At 42.6% G+C, this 19,301-nt stretch overlaps 1 protein-coding gene across 1 annotated transcript; it reads right to left on the bottom strand.

Moving 5' to 3' along the window:
- Positions 1-13,003: 13,003 nt before the first annotated feature.
- LOC115792166 (protocadherin beta-15-like) lies at positions 13,004-18,073 on the bottom strand. Its single transcript, XM_030746593.1, has 4 exons — positions 15,393-18,073; positions 14,565-14,626; positions 14,364-14,476; positions 13,004-14,041 (listed from the first exon to the last, which is right to left on the bottom strand). Exons 1-4 carry the CDS (start codon positions 17,919-17,921, stop codon positions 13,770-13,772), a joined length of 2,976 nt encoding a protein of 991 aa, XP_030602453.1. The 5' UTR covers positions 17,922-18,073; the 3' UTR covers positions 13,004-13,769.
- Positions 18,074-19,301: the final 1,228 nt, after the last annotated feature.

Here is a 19,301-nt window from a genome sequence, read left to right as displayed (position 1 = left end):
TTTGGTTCGAGCTGGAGTCAGTGAGCAGACTCATGTGTCAGTTGGCAATTTTTAAAGGTTTGTTGAAAGATGTGAGTATATGGTGGGGCATCTGGAGAGGGGAGTGAGTGAGTCGCTTCAGTATGGGGGAGCTCTGTCAGAGAGGAGAGAGAGTGTTAATGTTGTCTATGGGGCAAGAGGAACATTGCAAAGAGTCCTTTGGCTGTTTAGGTTTGCCTTACTTGTTGCAAGGGTGATAGTGATGGCATGATACCACTTTTTTAGGTCCGATACCGATACTGATATTTTACATTTGGATATCTGCCGATACCGATACAAATCCAATCTTTTTTTTTTTTCTTTTTTTTTAAAAACAAAAAAAAAAAACAATTGATGCCTGGATACATTTTACATAAGTCAACAGTCTCTCACAGAACAAAATCAAAATCTTTTAGTTGTCCCACGTACAAGACTAAGAACCAGGGAGAGGCAGTGCTTTTCAGGAGGTGGTGACAAAGCTCTTTCTTTCACTCCAGCTCCATTTAGCTTACTCTGTGGCGTCTTAAAAAAACAGTTGAAAACTTTTCTGTTTAACCAGGCTTTCTGGTGACCTTATTTTTCTTTTTTTTCTTTTAATATGGTAATGTTAATATGTTTTTAACATGATGTTTTATCTGGGGTTTTTTTATATTGTGTTTTAATTATTGTACAGCGCTTTGTGACTTTTTGTCTGTGAAAAGCGCTATATAAATAAATAAACTTTACTTACAACAATGGCTCTATCACCTCAATCCTGCTGCTTCTATGTGAGAAAGTGATGCATTGGCTTATGGTATGTTGCAAATTTCAGAAGGGCTGCAACTATTGCTTAATTTAGTAATCGAGTATTCTATCAATTACATGAGTAACTGGATAAGAAATACTTTTTTCACATTAACAGTTCATCTGCATATTTTAACTTCCATACTGAAGTTTTTCTCTGTGTGAAACAAACAGGGTGGATGGAGCAGCTACAAAGTTCTCTTTTCTTCACTTACTGATCAGGTGGTTGATGAAGGAACTCCAGATGTAAAGGTTTAATGGTGCTTACAGGGAGAAAAGCTTTCTCCCGCTCCATCTGAGCTCACCGGCTCCACCTCTTTGCGCTTGTACAGACTGACTGCAGGTAAATCAGCTGACTGCAACTGTTGTGTCATCAGTGTTTATGTTGAAAAACTGGGGGCTGTGTGAGTGTAATCTTGTAATGCTTTATGTTCACAAGCATTCTCCTAAATACGTTTCTACTGCAGGTCTATATTTAGTCACTAATCAGGGATTAAAGCATAAAAAATATTTTGACGGGGAAGGGGTCTTTCCGGTACCGGAAGTGGCGCTCGCTTGCAGCATGTCCGGGAGCTGAAGTAGAGAAAAAATAACAGCTGAAATTCTCAGCACAGTGAGCACAACACACAAACGGTGGAGCGGTGGAGGCGTGGAAAAAACATGCCAGCAATCATCCACTCAGTGTCAAAAGGAATCCGTCGCAGCGACGGAGAACTGAGGGGGTTATTTCCCGATCCCCACTCCATTCCGGTAGGTGGTGGTAATGCAGCTCTAAGCTGGTTTGGTCAACCGCAAACCCACAAGAAGAAGAAGATGCATCTAATGTGGGTCGGATCGGACTGCATTTTTTATTTCTTTCAGAGATCCGATCCAGTAATTTAGGCCAGGATCGGACCGATACCGATATTGAATATCGGATCGGCGCATCCCTAGCGGGTGAGCGAGAGCTTTGGAGGGTTACTTGGCCAGCGGGTGGAAATCTGAGGTGGAGTGGGTGAAGACCAGCCACGCAGGTTGAGAGATTTGGCAAAGAACTGTGGCACCACTCAGTCCTGATATACTTGACACTTGATTGCTTCATGTGAAACAGGTGTGGGAAGGACATCACAGCCAGGATGACTCTGCCTCTGGGTGGATCAGGAATGCTGAGCTAGCCGAACAACTTGACCCGAGAGTGATTATAAGGAGATGGATGGGAGAGAGGAAAAAAAAGAAGAGAAAAAGAAAAAGAACCCAAGTCAAGTCCCCCCAGTGGTCACCTCCAGGTGGCCTACCCAGCTTGTCAGGATGCTCCCTATGAAAGTCATTAGTTAAAGAATGGTCAAGAATAAATGACCATGAGATCCAGGATCTCTCTTCTGGTCCATACCCCTACCAGTCCTCTAAGTACTAGAGACACTGATCTTGCCTTCAGACATCCAAAATCTTGTAGACCACATACACAGTCTTGACATGCACCACCTGGGGACGATGAGGAGAATCTGCTGGAGGACACAGAGTACTGGAGACTACAGTTTTGATCTGAGAGACATGAAATGTGGGGTGGATTTTCATAGTTGCAGGCAATTTCAAACAAGCAGCAGATGGGTTGATGATTTTGTCTCTTTCAAAAGGTTCAACATACCTAATTGCCAGTTTTGTAATCACACATTTCAATTAGATGTCTCGAGAGGATTGCCAAACCTTTTGACCGAGTGAGTACTGCAGGGCTGAGGTTCTCCATCAGTTGACAATTTGGTGGTTCTGTTCAGCTGTTCTCAACAAGACCTCCTTAGTTTGTCTCCAAGTCCTCTGGCAACGGCGGAGGTGCTGCTGAACAGGGGGAACTGCTATCTCACTCTCTTGAGATGGAAACAGAGGAGGCTGGTATCCTAATAATGATTCAAAGTGAGAGAGGTTAGTTGCAGTTAAAGTGTGGGTGTTATGTGCATACTTTATCCATGGTAGATGAATGCTTCAGGTGGCGGGGGTAGTGGAAGCACCACTGCATAAAGCAGCCTCAAACTCTTGATTTAGCCTTTCAGATTGACCAGGCTCCAAAGGTGTTACAAAAAGCTCTCCAGATTTCTGAAATGAATTGCGGTCTCTATCTGAAATCCTCTATACCTAAGGGATGCCATAACAGCAGAAAACCGGTGTAACTAAATGGTGTGCTGTCTCAGAAACGGTGGGAATTTTGGTAGGGCAATAAAATGGGTAGATTTGGAAAATTTGTCAACTATTGTGAGAATAACTGTATTCCCCTCAGATGGTAGTAGCCCAGTGACAAAGTCTAGGGCAACGTGCGGCCATGGTCTACTGGGAACTGGCAGAGGTTGCAATAGGCCAGAGGCAGATTCAGAATTAACCTTGTTACACGGATGGGATTTAGGTCCTGTGGACTGATCTTGTTTTACCAGGATATTTCCCAAAAGATTCTTGCTACCACACAGGAGGGAGACCACATGGTTTCTGGAGACGTTGAGTTAGATTCTGTAGTGAACTTCCAAGACAAAGTATGTGATTTTATATTGTGAGAAGTGAAATGAAGTTGAAGCAACCAAAAAACAAGGACCATCTAGCCTATCTCAAGTTCAATTGTTAAGTCTTCTGCAGGTAGGAGAGATTCTTGTGGTCAGTCCAGACCACAAAAGGCTGTTCGGCTCACTCAAACCAGTGCCTCTATTCCTCTAAGGCTAGCTTTACAGCTAACGGCTCAGAGTTACCAACATTGTAGTTTTTCTCAGAGGAAGAAAGATGACAGGAGAAGAAGGCAGAATCGAGCAGCTTGCCTTTGGGGTTGCACCACTGGGACAATATTGCTCCCACCCTGGAGTCTGGAGCATCCACCTAAACCACAAATCTGAGGATCAGGTTGGACGAGGACCACTGCGGGACTAATAAGTCTCTTTAACTCCTGTAATGCTCTTTTGGCCACTGGGGTCTGTTCAAATGTCCTGGAGACAGCTATAGTTCTTGATGAATATCTGGTAAAATGAACATATTCCAAGAAGCGTTGGAGTTGTTTATGTGAGGATGGAGTGGGCTGTTGGGTGACTGCCTTTACCTTCTTCAGGTGCCCATTCTCCAATATATGTATCCCAGGAATGAAACTGTCAAAACATGGAAGTCACACTTTTCGGCTGTTCTCCAGTAATCTCTGCAAACCATTGTGACATGTTGGTGGTGTTCTGTGAACATGTCACTGAGATAGACGAAAACAAAGATGTGCAGGAAATCCCTCAACTCTTCATTAATGAAAGCCTGGTTAAACCAAATAGCATAACAAAGTGTTCAAAATGTCCCAGAGTTCTGCTAAGAACAAACGAGTCTCCAGGGAGAATTCCAGACAGGTTGCTGAGAGGAGAATAAACTGGGAAAGCAAATGGAATATTCTGAAGCCTGACTGAAACAGTGGAGGCCCAACTGTCACTATATTGGCAAGGACCATCTGGCAGAGAACTGTGGCACAACTCAGCCCTGATATACTCCACACTTAATTGCTTCATCCAAAACAGGTGTGGAAGGCCATCTCAGCCAGGATGAGTCTGCCTCTGGGCAGAACAGGAATGCCAAGCCAGCCCAACAACTTCACCTGAGAGCGATCTCACAAGGAGACAGACGGGGGAGGGGAAGACAAAAAAAAAAAAAAAAAGAGAGAGAGACAAAACAAAATCCAAACCAAACCTGCTGAACCATAACAAATTGCGTTGAAGGAGCAGAAGTCCCCCTGCTGGTGTCATATTATTGGATGAAATGTGATGTTGTTGTTTAAGTACCCATAAAACTAACAAAACATGATACAGCGACTGAATGAAGAATGGGGCTGTAACGGCTATTTCAGGAAAACTGGATACTGGAGCTCTGTACCTCCATTCATTTGAATGAAAGTTGCTTATTGGTGCATATACCAAAGGATCTCCATGAGGTACTTGTCATATTCCAAGTTGTGTTGTGTGTTGTTGGAAAACTGCACCACCAAGTGGACAAAACGAGTGGTAGCAGGCTCGGCGGACAAGTCGTAGAACAGACGCATGTATGTGAGTGCTGCGGTCCGTAATAAAGTCGACGTTATGTTATTAAGCTGGTTGTCTTCTTATGGTCACCAGAAACACTACATTGGCGACGAGGAGTAAATTTGGATGCATGGCGTGTCAGCGCCGACGTTCAAGAAAAGGGTAGGAAGCTATAACCTCCCAGAAGCTAAGCTACGCTAACAGCAATAGCAACAGACCCCTACGCACCAGGCAAGCATGGCGCACATGACTGCTCTCCCGTCCTTCGATACAGAAAGGGATCCTGGCTCTGTTGGACCTCGCTGGAATAAATGGCTGCAAAGGTTTGAAAATTATACCACTGCCATGAACATATCAGGAGATGCAAGACTCAAAGCACTGTTATTACATCTTGCTGGAGAGAGGGTGCATGATATCTACGACACAGTAGCAGCAGCAGATGACAAATATGCTGACACAAAAAGGAAGTTAACCACGTACTTTTCGCCGAAGAAAAACGTCCAGTATCAGATCTACATGTTTAGAAAAGCAACACAAGAACCTGGGGAAAATGTGGACAGTTATCACACCAGACTGAGAATGCTGGCAAAGAATTGTGACTTTGCAGATGTGGAAACTGAAATTAAAACGCAAATCATACACAGCTGTGCATCATCTCAACTGCGCAGGAAAGCACTGATGGAGGAAAAACTAAGTTTGGAGGAGCTTCTTAACTTTGGGAGAACACTTGAATTGGCAGAAATGCAAGCTAGCGACATAGAAAAAGGTGCCGCAGCCACAGTTAACAAGGTGGATCAGAAGGCTTCTGAGATGCATCAAAAGAATCACAAATGGTCAGCTAAACGGCGTTCTACCAATCAGTGCAGGAACTGTGGAGGCAACTACCCCCATGCTGGTGAGTGCCCTGCTAATAAGAAACAGTGTAGAGCATGTGGCAAATTCAATCACTTTGCAAGACAATGCAGATCAACACCAAGAAACAGTAACAGAAAAGAGCCCCGACTTGGTAGTAATGCACATTTCAAGAACGTTCATCATGTCAAAAAGATTGCCCCAGATGAAACAGAAAACACCTCTTCTAGCAGTGATGATGCTTATGTTTTTGTGGTTGATGCAGATAAAGTTTCTGAGCTACTCTGATCAAAATAAATGGCACCATTTCGTCAGTTCTGATAGACACAGGAGCCTCAGCCAACTGTCTAAGTGACACAAGCTTCGAAAAGCTAACACCACGTCCACAATTGTATTCAACTGAAACAAAGATTTATCCTTTTCGCTCTACTTCTCCACTCCCAGTGAGAGGGATTTTCAAGTGTTGTGTGGAAAAAGGACACAAGAAGGCAATGTGCACGTTCTTTGTAATTAAAGGTGATGGCTTCAACATTCTGAGCTACAAAACTTCAACAGCACTGGGATTAATCAACGTGGTCACAGCAGTGTCAGCTAAAGCACAGTGTCGTACCGTTGCTGATGAGCTGGTGGAAAGTCATCCAGACTTGTTCCAAGGGATTGGAAAATTGAAAGATTTTCAGGTGAAGCTTCACATAAATCCTTATGTTAAACCTTCATGCCAGCCACATCGACGTGTGCCCTTCCACATACGCCAAAAAGTGGAGGATGAACTTAAGAAACTACAGGAGGACGACATCATTGAAGATGTGACTGGTCCCACACCTTGGGTTTCACCGATCGTCGCACCGCCTAAACCCAAAGATCCCGAAAAAGTGAGGATCTGTGTTGATATGCGTCAGGCTAACACGGCCATTGAGAGAGAGCGCCACATTACCCCGACCATGGATGATGTGGTACATGAGTTAAATGGCGCAACAGTATTTTCAAAGCTGGATTTAAGAGCTGGGTATCATCAGCTGGAGCTACATCCGGACAGCAGATATATTACCACGTTCACCACTCATCTTGGATTGAAACGCTACAAAAGACTGAGTTTCGGCATTTCGTCTGCCGCTGAAGTTTTCCAGAATGCCATCTGTCAGACCTTGCAAGGTCTCACTGGAGTGAAAAATCTCAGCGATGACATCATTGTCTACGGTGCGTCCCAGAGTGATCATGATAACAACCTCAGAGCTCTGTTTCAACGACTGAAGGAAAGCGGTCTCACACTCAATCGTGATAAGTGTGAATTCAATAAGTCCAGATTGGAGTTTTTTGGTTTCATTTTCTCTGCAGAAGGGGTTTCCGCGGATCCGAAGAAAGTTGCCGCTGTTCATCAGGCTCCCGACCCTACGACTCCAACTGAAATTAAAAGCCTGCTTGGCATGGCCAACTACTGCTCCAGATTCATCCAAGACTTCTCTTCCATCTCTGAACCTCTGCGGCAGCTCACCAGAAAAGATGTTTCTTGGGTGTGGGGTCCAGATCAGCAGACAGCTCTTCAAACATTAAAAGACAGCCTCACTAGTGACACCGTTATGTCCTACTTCTACCCAGGCCGTGATACAGAGTTGCTTGTGGATGCCAGTCCCGTTGGACTGGGTGCCATCCTATGTCAAAAAGATGAAAAAGGGGTGAAACACATAATAGCATATGCCAGTCGTTCTCTCAGTGACGTTGAGAGGAGATACTCCCAGACTGAAAAAGAGGCACTTGCTATTGTCTGGAGCTGTGAACATTTTCACCTATACATATACGGACATCCCTTCACACTAGTGACAGATCATAAAGCACTGGAAATCATATGGAACAATCCCCGATCAAAACCACCAGCCAGGATTGAAAGATGGGGTTTGAGGCTTCAGCCCTACAACTTCAAGGTGGAATTCAGAAAGGGAGCCAACAACCCAGCTGATTACATGTCTCGTCACCCGATTCCATCTCCAAAAATTGAGAGTACACGTGCTGCGAAAGTGGCGGAAGAATATGTGAGCTTCATTGCAACTCATGCCACACCAAAAGCCATGACACTTGCAGAGATCAAAGCAGAGACACTCAAAGACTCCATTCTTCAGGAAGTCAGTACTCACATTAGAGACAACACGTGGCATAAAATTGAAAAATCACAGCATGTGAACATCATGAAACACTTCCGTTGTGTCAGTAGTGAACTGACAGCATCACCAGCATCTGACGTCATTCTGCGTGGGACAAGGATAGTTATTCCCACCACTCTGCAGGAAAGAGTTGTCCAGCTCGCCCATGAAGGACATCAGGGGATCGTCAAAACAAAAGCACTGCTCAGGTCCAAAGTTTGGTTTCCAGGCATTGACTGCAAAGCAGAAGCAGCAGTACGTGGATGCCTTGCATGCCAGGCTGCCACCCCCTCCATCCAGAAAGAGCCATTAAAAATGACACCACTGCCTGAAACACCATGGCACTGTGTGAGTGCGGATTTCTATGGACCTCTTCCAACTGGAGAATATCTGCTGGTCATCATAGATGAGTACACACGCTTCCCTGTAGTTGAAACTGTGAGGTCAACGTCAGCTCACACAGTCATTCCCATCTTTGACAAAGTTTTCGCTATGTTTGGGATTCCCAGAGTTGTTAAGACTGATAATGGTCCCCCATTTAACAGTGGGCAATTCTCCCAGTTTGCCAACTATTTAGGTTTCCATCACCACAGGATAACACCACTATGGCCACAAGCTAATGCTACAGCTGAAAGATTCATGTGCACCCTAGGCAAAGCGCTACGGGTGGCAGACGCACAAGGAATTCCTTGGAAACAGCAGTTGAACATTTTCCTACGAGAGTATCGTTCCACACCCCACAGCACAACAGAGAGATCACCTGCTGAACTCCTATTTCGACGTGCAATGAATACAAAGATTCCATCGTTCAATAGCACACCAAAAGGATGTTCAGATTCGGCTGTGAGAGCAAGAGATGCCAAGGCCAAAGCCAAAATGAAGTCTCACGCCGACAGGAGCCTCCGTGTCACTCCACACACTCTGGCTCTTGGTGATACAGTGTTACATCGACAACCCAAGCGCAATAAGCTTACCACACCATATGATGTCAGACCATATACAGTGACAAGAATCAAGGGTTCCATGATCACAGCTTCCAGAAATGGACAATCCATCACAAGGAACTCTTCATTCTTCAAAAGCATTGTGCCACAGGTGGGTGCTCCATCAGGCCACGATGATGTCTGCAGTCAGCCTGACAACGCTGCAATGAGGAATACTCCATCGAGGTATCCCAATAGGAACAACAGACGCCCACCTGCATATTTAAAGGACTTTACTTGATATATGCATATTGATGTTATGTGGATGATGTTCTAACCACTAAATTTCAGTGCAGGTAAAGAGACGTGACACTGAATCCTTGAATCTTCCTGTTGATTCTCGTGTTAGTGTGGCTGAGCGTTCTGATGTGTTTTTTTTTGTTCTTGGAGCGTGTTAATATATGTGACATTATGTTGAGACCCTGACTACTAATTCTGTTTGTGGAGATTGTCAAATTTATTCTTATGTTGAATAATCTGAATTTTAGCAAGACTGGAGTTGCTGGTTAAGTAAATGTTCTTTTTTGTTTAAAGCAAGCAGAGTTTGTTTATGTATTATCGGAGATAACTGAAAAAAAGGGGGTAATGTCATATTCCAAGTTGTGTTGTGTGTTGTTGGAAAACTGCACCACCAAGTGGACAAAACGAGTGGTAGCAGGCTCGGCGGACAAGTCGTAGAACAGACGCATGTATGTGAGTGCTGCGGTCCGTAATAAAGTCGACGTTATGTTATTAAGCTGGTTGTCTTCTTATGGTCACCAGAAACACTACAGTACTCACATCTGCTTCCACGTTTTTGGGCCCATGAGCACGCATATTAGTGCTCATTTAGGGCATGTGCAACCAAGACTCATTCGCTGAACTGATTGACTTTCTGTTGGCTCTAGCACACATGAATAGCCTCAGATAAAATAACCATGCAGCTGTTACAGACCTTTCATATCCAAATTAATCAAATTTGCTATGAAAAAACAATTTAATACATTTCAGATGCTCTGAAAAATGTGTCCACCATCTTATACAAGCTCTTTTTCCAATAAATGTGTAAGGGACAGATAATCCTTTGTATCTGTGTGCGTCACATTATACATGTAGACTGGCCTTGTTGGCTTTGGCTCTTCCACTTGTGAGCAAACATACCATGATGAGTGCCCTTTTGACAAACAAAATGAATGGATTTCCAGTGAAAAGAATGAGATACCGCTCCCTAAAGGTCCATGCAGATGGAGATTGGTTTTACAATTTTCTAGCTTGGGCTAATATGTATTTTCAGAAAGGGAGATTTGTAATCAGTTACTCTGTGTTAAAGGGCCAAAAGGAGACAGGCACTGAAGGCATTTTCAAAATGAAGCTAGAGGTAGTGCTTCAATCAGAGGTTAAATATAAAGTTTCAAAAGCAAGGGGAGAGAGGAGAGATTGTTTGCAGGGGAAATTAAAAGGATGCACAGCCCAACTGAGAAATCTAGGAATATTAAATGTGCCACGAAAGCTGTAAAGCAAATCTTCTTGTTAAAATACAAAGCTTTTGTTTCCTGTATATTTTAAATCACCCTAAAATGTGAATGTTAACTGCGGCTTTTTATCAAACATCCATCACTGTTCTCTGCTGATGAGGCTCCGATGAAGGTATCAGATGCCCCTAAGTTTTTCACTTCTTTGCCTTCAGGCAGCCTGAGTCTTCCACTGATCCGATGATGGGAAGTGTGGTACTTTTGTAACCTACTGCAAAGAAGCTTCAATTGCTCCCTTTAATATAGCCTATGCAGCACATACTCCTTGTCATTATTTTTGCTAGCTGTCATATTTTTACTTGTCAGCTTTTTCTGCAAGCTAAAGCCATTTTGCATTGACATGGCAGATGACGAGATGAGGCTAGTCCTTAATCTTTCTTCTCCTTTGGCTCCATCCAGTGACAACACAGAAAATTACAGGACACTCTGGCCTTAATCCTCACAGAGTACATGCATGCAAAAACACACATCATATTATTTTAATGCATTTGGAAGGCTACTTTGAATTGATCAAACAATTTTCAGTGTACGCATTCCTTCTGTGTCATGTCCACTTGTTGTTAAAAGCTTTCACTATCATTATGAATTACGCAGAAGCAGCAGCTCGATATGACCACTGTTTCTGCATTTTGATGCTGTCAGTCTTGCCAAAACCATTATTGTGGGACAAAGATTTACGCCCATACATGCAGCCTCAGCAAGCATCATTTCCCTGTCAGTGCATCTACTCTTACACCTATGCAATCTGAAATCTCAGCATATTTCAGCTGTTTTTTTGTTTGCTTTTTCACCAGTACACTTAAGACACTGTTTGAATTATTGCACTGTGTACATAACAGTATTATAACTTTTTTTTTATTATACCTTGAAAAGGGGGAAGTCATCATACTCTGTTCCCCTCTCTTAGGAAGAGTTACTATGTTACTTAATTTCATAATAAAAGAAAGCTGACTAATACATTGCTGGAATTATGACAAATTAGTTTAATAAGTGAATTAGTGAAAAGTGAATTAGAGGCATGTGTTAGCCAAGTCTGCCCGACTCAACAGAGGAGCAGCTAAAGAAAACTTAAAGCTGAATTAATTTTTTCATAGCAGCCTTAGTATTAAAACACCAACTCACTGACTGGCCCTTATTTAAACATCAGTGGTGCACATTAACTCAGTCTAACCTATTACTGAAATGGAGGCTCCTGGCCAAGCATAACACTGAGCTCCAGTTATGCCATCTGAGCTTTAATTAGGAACAAAGATTTGTTGCTTTAATTGTTTAATTTGACCTTTTAATAGAAAAATTACTACAAGTACAGTGTTGTGCGCAAGTCTTTTTTTTTTTTTTTTTCCCTTTTTCACTGCATTTGTCATTTTGCCGAATAATGTCAGTTACTGGTGTTTTTCATTTAGGTTTTAAACTTTTTCAAGCTGTTTTCTCCTCAAACATTGCTTTTAGAAAATGGTAAAAATGTTCAATTAAAAGAATAAATTGATGTGACAAAAATTCAGTTTGATTAAATTTTTCTTTAACTGTTCAGATCAAACACAAAATTCAAGTTTCAAGGATCGTCTGATATATTGCACGATTTTTCTTCAAACACTCCACAAAAATTCAGCTGTTTGGGGCCAAAAAAAAACAAAAAAAAACATCATTCTAAAATCCACAAAACTTGACAGGAATAATTTCTGCTGTTTTACAATAAAAAGTGTTTAAAAATAACACTTGCTTGTCAAAGACAAACATCGTGTTATGTGTTATTTAAGACATCAAATACCAAACACACCATGCACGAGGATGACCAGTGTCTTCAGCAAGGGATCTGTGAAGTAAAGGTGCCCTCTGGTGGAGATGAAAGGAAATCCCTGCTCTCAGCCAGAGTTGTGGAAGCTATGGATTGGTGGGAGATAGTCAAGGGAGAAAAAGGAAAATAAAGCAGCACAGATTTGGCTCGGAATAGATTTTGCACAGCGCAGAAACAGGACATATGCTATCTGTCCCTGCTTATAGCACATGGGACTGCTAAGCACGGCAGTTTTTTTGATTATGATACAGTCAAGGATAAATCTTGGCTTCATTAACCGTCTTTTTTGGCAGGATGCAGCTATGGGCATATTTGGATTTGTTTTCTAAATTCCTCATAGCCTCTGTATAACAGAGTAAAATATTCATTTTTATTTTTTTCAGATTTTCATCCTCATTACTTCATTTTCAGAATCCAAACTGGCCCCTGGTACTGAGCTTGAAGCAGTTCACTGAGGCAGTCAGGCCCTAGCCCAAGATTAACCCACTGCTCTGTAATAGCTCAGTTACAGGCAATGAATCCTGAGGATAAGTCCCAGAGTGCAGTTTAAAAGCCCTGTGTTTACTGAGGAGAGCTTCAAGAAAAGATTAAAAAACATTCTAAGCCGTAAGTCCAAACACGTCACGATTTTATCCCCCAAATATGAAATGATGCCTCATCACTGACACCACTGGAACCCAGTATCACTGTCAGCAGCTGAGAGACTTGTTAGTTAATGAGAGACCACACTGAAGTGGTCTCTTTTTTAAAAAAAAGCAGCCAGTTCATCTCTTTATGTTTCTTTATGTCTTAAATTAATGTGCACTGATGTATTAAGTTATTCACCATCTAAATAACTGAGACTTTGATTCCTCACAGAGGCATAAAAATATAGTGGCTTCATCAAGAAAGAAAGAAAGAAAGAAAACAGGTTATAGAATTGATTGCAGGTTTATTAATGTATACTGTACATAGAATGTATACAGAGTAATTACTCCCACTAAGAATAATTATGTAATGACCCACTGATATCCAAGTCCTACCACTAGTAATGAATATAAATCAAGAATATATATAACCAGTAAGTGACTTATGTCCCTATAGGAGCCACATCACTTCAGCAGTGTTATTGCCCTTCAAAATGTCACCAACAGTTCCCTGTGACGTGTTGGCGTGATGGTCTACTGCACGAGACACGGGAATGGGATCATAGCTGTTCTCTATAACACAGTCCTTCAAAGTAAGATGTACAGCATCAGTGTTCATGCTCTTCATCTCAGTGGTATGTTTTTATTTATTTTTGACAGATTAACTGCTTTTATTAAAAAACAAACAAAAAAAAAATCCATGCTGCATTACTTTTCTTTACTTCTCTTCTCTTTCTGTATATTACATATAGTGCATTATTTACAGTAAGGACTTCAGTAAATGCACACAGACATGCAGGATTGTAATTAAACAGAGCTTTTGTTGTTGAATACAACAGTTACAGTTGGACATTTTTAGAAAAAATAAACATACCTTAAAAGTATGTTTGTTAAAATCTGGCTATTAATAGAAACCTTTAACCTGACGGCTATGAAACATATTGCTAGCACAGTTACAGCAGTTCATTGACAGCTCTGACACACAGAGAGGCTACAGAAATGTGACCGGTACACAGACAACATTTTCAGAGTCAAACTTTCAGCATGTCCTTGCTGAAAAGTGCCGATTTGTTATTTAAATATAGAATTACTTATGAGACCGTCATCTTTGTCAAAAGATTGTTCATAGTTTGAGATGAATTTCTTTTTCTTTCCAAAAGTAGAGAAGCTGTTGTACACATCCAGTTCTCCTCTGGGCGCCAGCTTCACAGTGTGGTAGCCGGCTGTGGTGCCGGGAATGTATACATTGTGCTGGTAGTCGGGTGTTTCAGATTGAGGTTGTGTGTACTTTGGAGTCCACGAATAGTTTGGAGCTGCTCCCTCTTGAAGAGGCATCTTGCAGTCTGTAAAAATATGCATACATTACAATTTGCTTTTGGAGATTATTTCTTCAGTGGCCATATTTAAAGTCTTTCTGATTTGAATAAGGTGGTTTTAAAGGCATTTTCTTAATTCTTTTTTTTTTTTTTTGGAAATAACACTTCTTGCAGGGACTTCTATAATCCTCATGTTGACGCATAAAAAAAAATCCCCTAGTTTAAGGGCCTGGTATTATCTGCCTTTTGGTTTCCCATTTTTATGTTATACTAAATCCTCAGGCACAGAAATCCACCACCCTCTTTCATATGAACAATAATGTGCCAAAACTGCGCAGCTGCCACCCACCATTCATGTGGTTCCCCCAGGTCCAGTATTGTGGCGCGTCGGAGCAGGAAAACCCATCAGAGTCAAACTTTTGATGGCGTGAAAGCGTGCCCTCCATATTTGCTGAGCTATACCTATAAAGATAACAGAGGCAACAGAAGTGTAAATTAATGTGTGCCTATGCTGTGTGTGAGTGTTTGCCCAACTGAGTCACGTACTCACCTCTTGTATGCTGAGTTGCGTTGGTTCTTGGTCCACGTCCAGTCCTTGTTTGAATACTTAATCTGCAAGTTTAAGACAGAAGGAAACTTTGCATATCAGTACGCACTTCAGGGAGAACAGCTGCACCGCACTTCTGTGTAAGTGTAGTATGGTTGGCTGTCAGCACTGGATAGGTTTGAAGTCAAGAGAAAGCCACACAAAGTCAGTTTTAAGCTTTAAACTTGTGACACATTTTTTTTCTTACATATCTTTTGTAACTGTCAGATATTAGGCACACAAATGCAAGGCTTTGAAAAGCGATGAAGGAGTTACCATTTAATCTGAATGTGCGGCTAATGTGAGGTGTAGACAGTAATGCTGTTGACTAGAGCACAAATGCAGCAGGAGCTGTGTTACCATCAAAAGATAGCTTCAAGTTGGTGATAAAACGTGTAGCTCTTTTATCCCTGCAGCACCTTTTTTATGCCTTGTGTTACACACCTTGTCACACTATGATCTTTCAAACAGCAAGGTAGTCTATGTGCTACAAGCTACAGAGCTGAGCCTGTATTTGCTATTTCATTACTTTCCCGGTGCAGAGCAGTCAGACTTCTTTTGTTTTTTTTTATATATTTGACTTTAGGATTTTACAGGTTAGCATTTATGCGTTTTGGAAACATTGATGAAGGCTAAATTTTTGTTATATCTTCCTCAAGTGTTGATGGCATTTATACCTGTAGTACACCTATAAAGCTGTGAGACAGGGCAGAGTGGATATTGTTTGTGATGCCTTAAAGTGGATAGTCAGAGAGAAACTGTATTGCTCAGTGGTGATTCATTCTAAATTACCTCGTTTGGGGTTGCTGCTCTTTTGTTCGCCAGCTCATTGTGGTCCAGCGCGCTCCAGCCAGACGTCAGGTAATCTGTGCTTTTGGCATTATTCTGCTGCACTGACATTACCGGACTGCACGGCTTTAGGAACATGAAGTCGCTTTTGGACGATTCCGGCGTCAGGCACATTTTGTAGCAGTAGACCTGGGGAAGTGTGCCGTTGCTATTTAACTCTGCGCAGCCTGACGCGCCTGTGGACATGCGAACATTTAAGTTGGACTTTTTGAACACCTCTGTAGTGGTGGCTATTTCTGAAGGAGAGCAGCAGCGGCAGCAGCATCCGCTGATGGAGGGAAACTTGGACTCTCTGTTGGAAGGTCTGCCCTTCAGTCTCCTCACCGCGACGAGGACGATAATAGCCACTAGAAATGTGAAGGAGAATGCGCCCAGAGACACGATTAAGTACAGAGTAAAGTTGGTGCTGTGATGTGGGCTTAGTGACAGGTCACCCAGATCGGGCGGGGAATCTGGCAGGCTGTCAACCACTGACAGAATGATGGAAACTGTGGCCGAGAGGGGCGGCTGACCATTGTCCTTCACCAGAATGACCAGTCTTTGCCTTGTGGGGTCTTTCTCCACTAACTGGCGTATCGTCCTGATTTCGCCTGTGTAAAGAGCAATGCTAAACAAGCTCGGGTCTGTTGCTTGGAGCATCTCATAGAAAAGTCGCGAGTTTTGACCCGCATCTGCGTCCACCGCGCTGATTCTGGTGACAAGATAGCCGGCGTCAACTGATCTGGGCACTGTTTCGCTCGGCGCAGTGCCGTTTTGCGGAACATGCGAAACTATTACAGGTGTATTGTCATTTTGGTCCAAAATGAAGATATTCACTGTAACGTTGCTGCTCAGAGGCGGAAACCCCGCGTCTTGAGCTTGAACTGTGATCTGAAAGTTTTTAAGTTGTTCATGGTCAAAGGATCGCAACGCGTAAATGTTGCCGTTGTCTGAGTTGATGGACACATACGTGGATACGGGCATTCCCTGTATGTCACCTTCTAGGACTGAATATGATAAGTATGCATTTTGACCAGAATCCGGATCCAGTGCAGTCACCGAACAAATGGATGCCCCTGGCGCGTTATTCTCGGTCAGGTACACTGTATATGAAGGCTGTTTGAAGTTCGGCGCGTTATCATTCATATCAGCCACTTGTACTAAAATAGTTTTCCTCGTGAATAAAGGAGGGGAGCCCATATCTCGGGCAGTGAGGGTGATGTTGTACTCTGCGATTGTCTCCCTGTCCAAAAAATCGCAAGTAACTAATGTGTAGTAATTTTTAAATGAGGAGTGAAGCTGAAATGGGACGTGATGAGGAATTTCACAGTCCACATTCCCGTTTTCACCCGAGTCTTTGTCCATTACGCTGATGACGGCTATTACCGTTCCGGGGGGCGCGTCCTCTTGCACAGGTGTAGATACAGAAGTCAAGATCACCTCTGGAAGGTTGTCATTTTTATCCAAAACGTTGACCAGCACTTTACAGTGAACTGCTACGGCGGAGGGCCCTTTATCTTTAGCCTGGACATAAATTTCATGCATCCTGGCTTTTTCATAATCTATCACTCCTTTGACTTTGATTTCTCCCGTTTCCGAATCTACGCTAAAAAGCTGGCGCACTTTGATGGGAGCGTGGCCACTGAACGAGTAGGTGATATCAGCGTTGGGACCCTCATCGAGATCGGATGCGTTTAGTTTTATAACAACGGTGCCTTTGGGTGCGTTTTCAGCAAGCCTCACTCTGTAAAATGACTGATCAAACACAGGCGCGTTATCATTTGCGTCCAGAACGGTGATATCAATTTGCACAGTGCCTGATCTCTCCGGTGCGCCTCCGTCCACTGCCGTAAGCACCATCTGATGCGCACTCTGCTGCTCTCTGTCCAGTGGGTTTTGCAGGACTAGCTCTGCGAATTTACTGCCGTCACTCCGCGTCTGTATATCCAAAAAGAAATGGTCGTTTACACTTAGCAAGTAGGTTCGGAGGGAGTTGGATCCCACGTCTAAGTCCTGTGCGCTCTCAAGTGGGAAACGGGAACCTGGCGCAGCAGACTCCGATATGTCCAGATTAAACTCTGTCCACGGGAAATTAGGAGAGTTGTCGTTCACGTCCAAAATTTCTATCTCTACCCTGTACAGCTCCAGAGGGTTTTCTATAACCACTTGCAAGTGAAAAGAACAGGACAAACTCTGCTCACATAGTTCTTCGCGATCAATTCTTTCATTGACGAACAAAACTCCATTTTCCAAATTTACCTCCACATATTGCTTCTTAGTACCAGAGACTATCCGGAATCTGCGCGCAGAGAGCTTGTCCAAATCCAAACCCAGGTCTTCTGCAATATTGCCAACAAACGCTCCATGCTCCAGTTCCTCTGGGATAGAGTAACGTATCTGTGCACAGACTGCATCCAAGAAACAAGTGAACAGCGCCAAATGCACTATATGCCATTTCCCACTCAGTCTTTTCATCGCGCCTTGAATGTCCATCTGTAGGCTGAAGCAATTCCGCAACTCACAGTAATGAATAGTGCATTCATAAAAGATGAACTGTGCAATATGCGGTCTGGATAAAACTTGACATTGGCTGGACTGGAACAGTCACTGTCTGGCCGAGAGAAAAGAGAAGAGAGAAAGGGATGTGCAAGGGCTACTCGCCTGCCTCAGATTACTGTGTCTGTGTGTCTGTGTGTGTGTTTATTATTGGCCCCACTGTTCCAATAGAGGAAAAACGACATCTGGTGGGATAATCTTTCGCCTACTAGCTCGATCAAATTCATGTCACAGCCTCTAGACTTTGACCGCAGGTCAAAAGTACAACAACCAATTTCTTATAAGAGTGTTTCATCATTTTGAACTCATAGTGAAATATAATCGGATATAAACACACCTTCCTGCAGTGTATTAACACAAACTCACACAACTGGTAAAAAGTTAAAGTTGTACGGTGTAATCAAACTGCATTTACATTTTCAAGAAATGCATATTACTATTAGAAAACAAGGCAGTAAAAAGTGGACAAAATGGTCCCTCTGGAAATGATTGAGAAATTATTTTTATTAGAAACTAATAACCTCATTATGATGACTGAACTGGAACTGTGGATGGATTTATTAGTGTAAAATTCTTTTCAGCTTAAGAAGTAAGAATCTCATTTGACCCTTTGTTAGATTAGAATAAAAGAAGAAGGGAACCCAGTCAGCATACATATATTTATAACAAAACACAAAGTCTCTAAAGGTTAAAGTCATTCTGACTGTGATAACCTCATAAAGTCTGTGAGCTGTAAAACTGTCACGTGTAAGCTCGGACACCATCAGAGTACCCTGGCAGGGATTGTTCCCGTTTAAAGCATCTTTTCCCAAGAATATTTTAGTGTATCAGTACTTAAATAAAGCAGTTGTATGATGTTTATTATCCACCTCGATGTTAACTTCACTCATTTGCTCAGAAAAAGCCCCATTCCCCTGTTTCAAACTGAAAACACAATCTGTCCGCAGGAATGAAACCGCAGCAGATGGTGAGGTTTTCTACTGGCTCATGCTCTTTTTAATTAATGGAATGGAGATTAGAGGGCATTTTCCCTGGATCATTAGTGAACAGTGGAATTAAGACATTTTGTGAGGAATAATCCCAAGGCTATCCATGCGATGCACATGTGGTTTCCTCTCAGTGGTCATACTGACCTGCTTTTCACAGCCTAAGTACATGGCATCACTTACGCATTGCAGAAACTAAGTAGCCAGGATAAGGGGACACAACCACCACATTTAGGGATCAAAAACACAAAAGAGATTATCTCACTGTCACCCCCCCCCATTCTTTCTCTCACACACACACTCACACTATCTCTCTCCACTTTCCTCTTTC

Source organism: Archocentrus centrarchus, chromosome 14, assembly GCF_007364275.1.
Source record: "Archocentrus centrarchus isolate MPI-CPG fArcCen1 chromosome 14, fArcCen1, whole genome shotgun sequence".
NCBI classification, from domain to species: domain Eukaryota; kingdom Metazoa; phylum Chordata; class Actinopteri; order Cichliformes; family Cichlidae; genus Archocentrus; species Archocentrus centrarchus.
The sequence above is the reverse complement of the archived record's forward strand: the minus strand, read 5'-3'. Positions and strand labels throughout refer to the sequence as shown.

Coding starts and splice junctions, on each gene's coding strand:
- LOC115792166 (XM_030746593.1), bottom strand. CDS start 17,921: ATGGACATTCAAGGCGCGATGAAAAGACTGAGTGGGAAATGGCATATA. Junction 14,627..15,392: donor GAGCAGCAACCCCAAACGAG/GTAATTTAGAAT, acceptor TTAAACTTGCAG/ATTAAGTATTCAAACAAGGA. Junction 14,042..14,363: donor CTGGGGGAACCACATGAATG/GTGGGTGGCAGC, acceptor ATATTTTTACAG/ACTGCAAGATGCCTCTTCAA.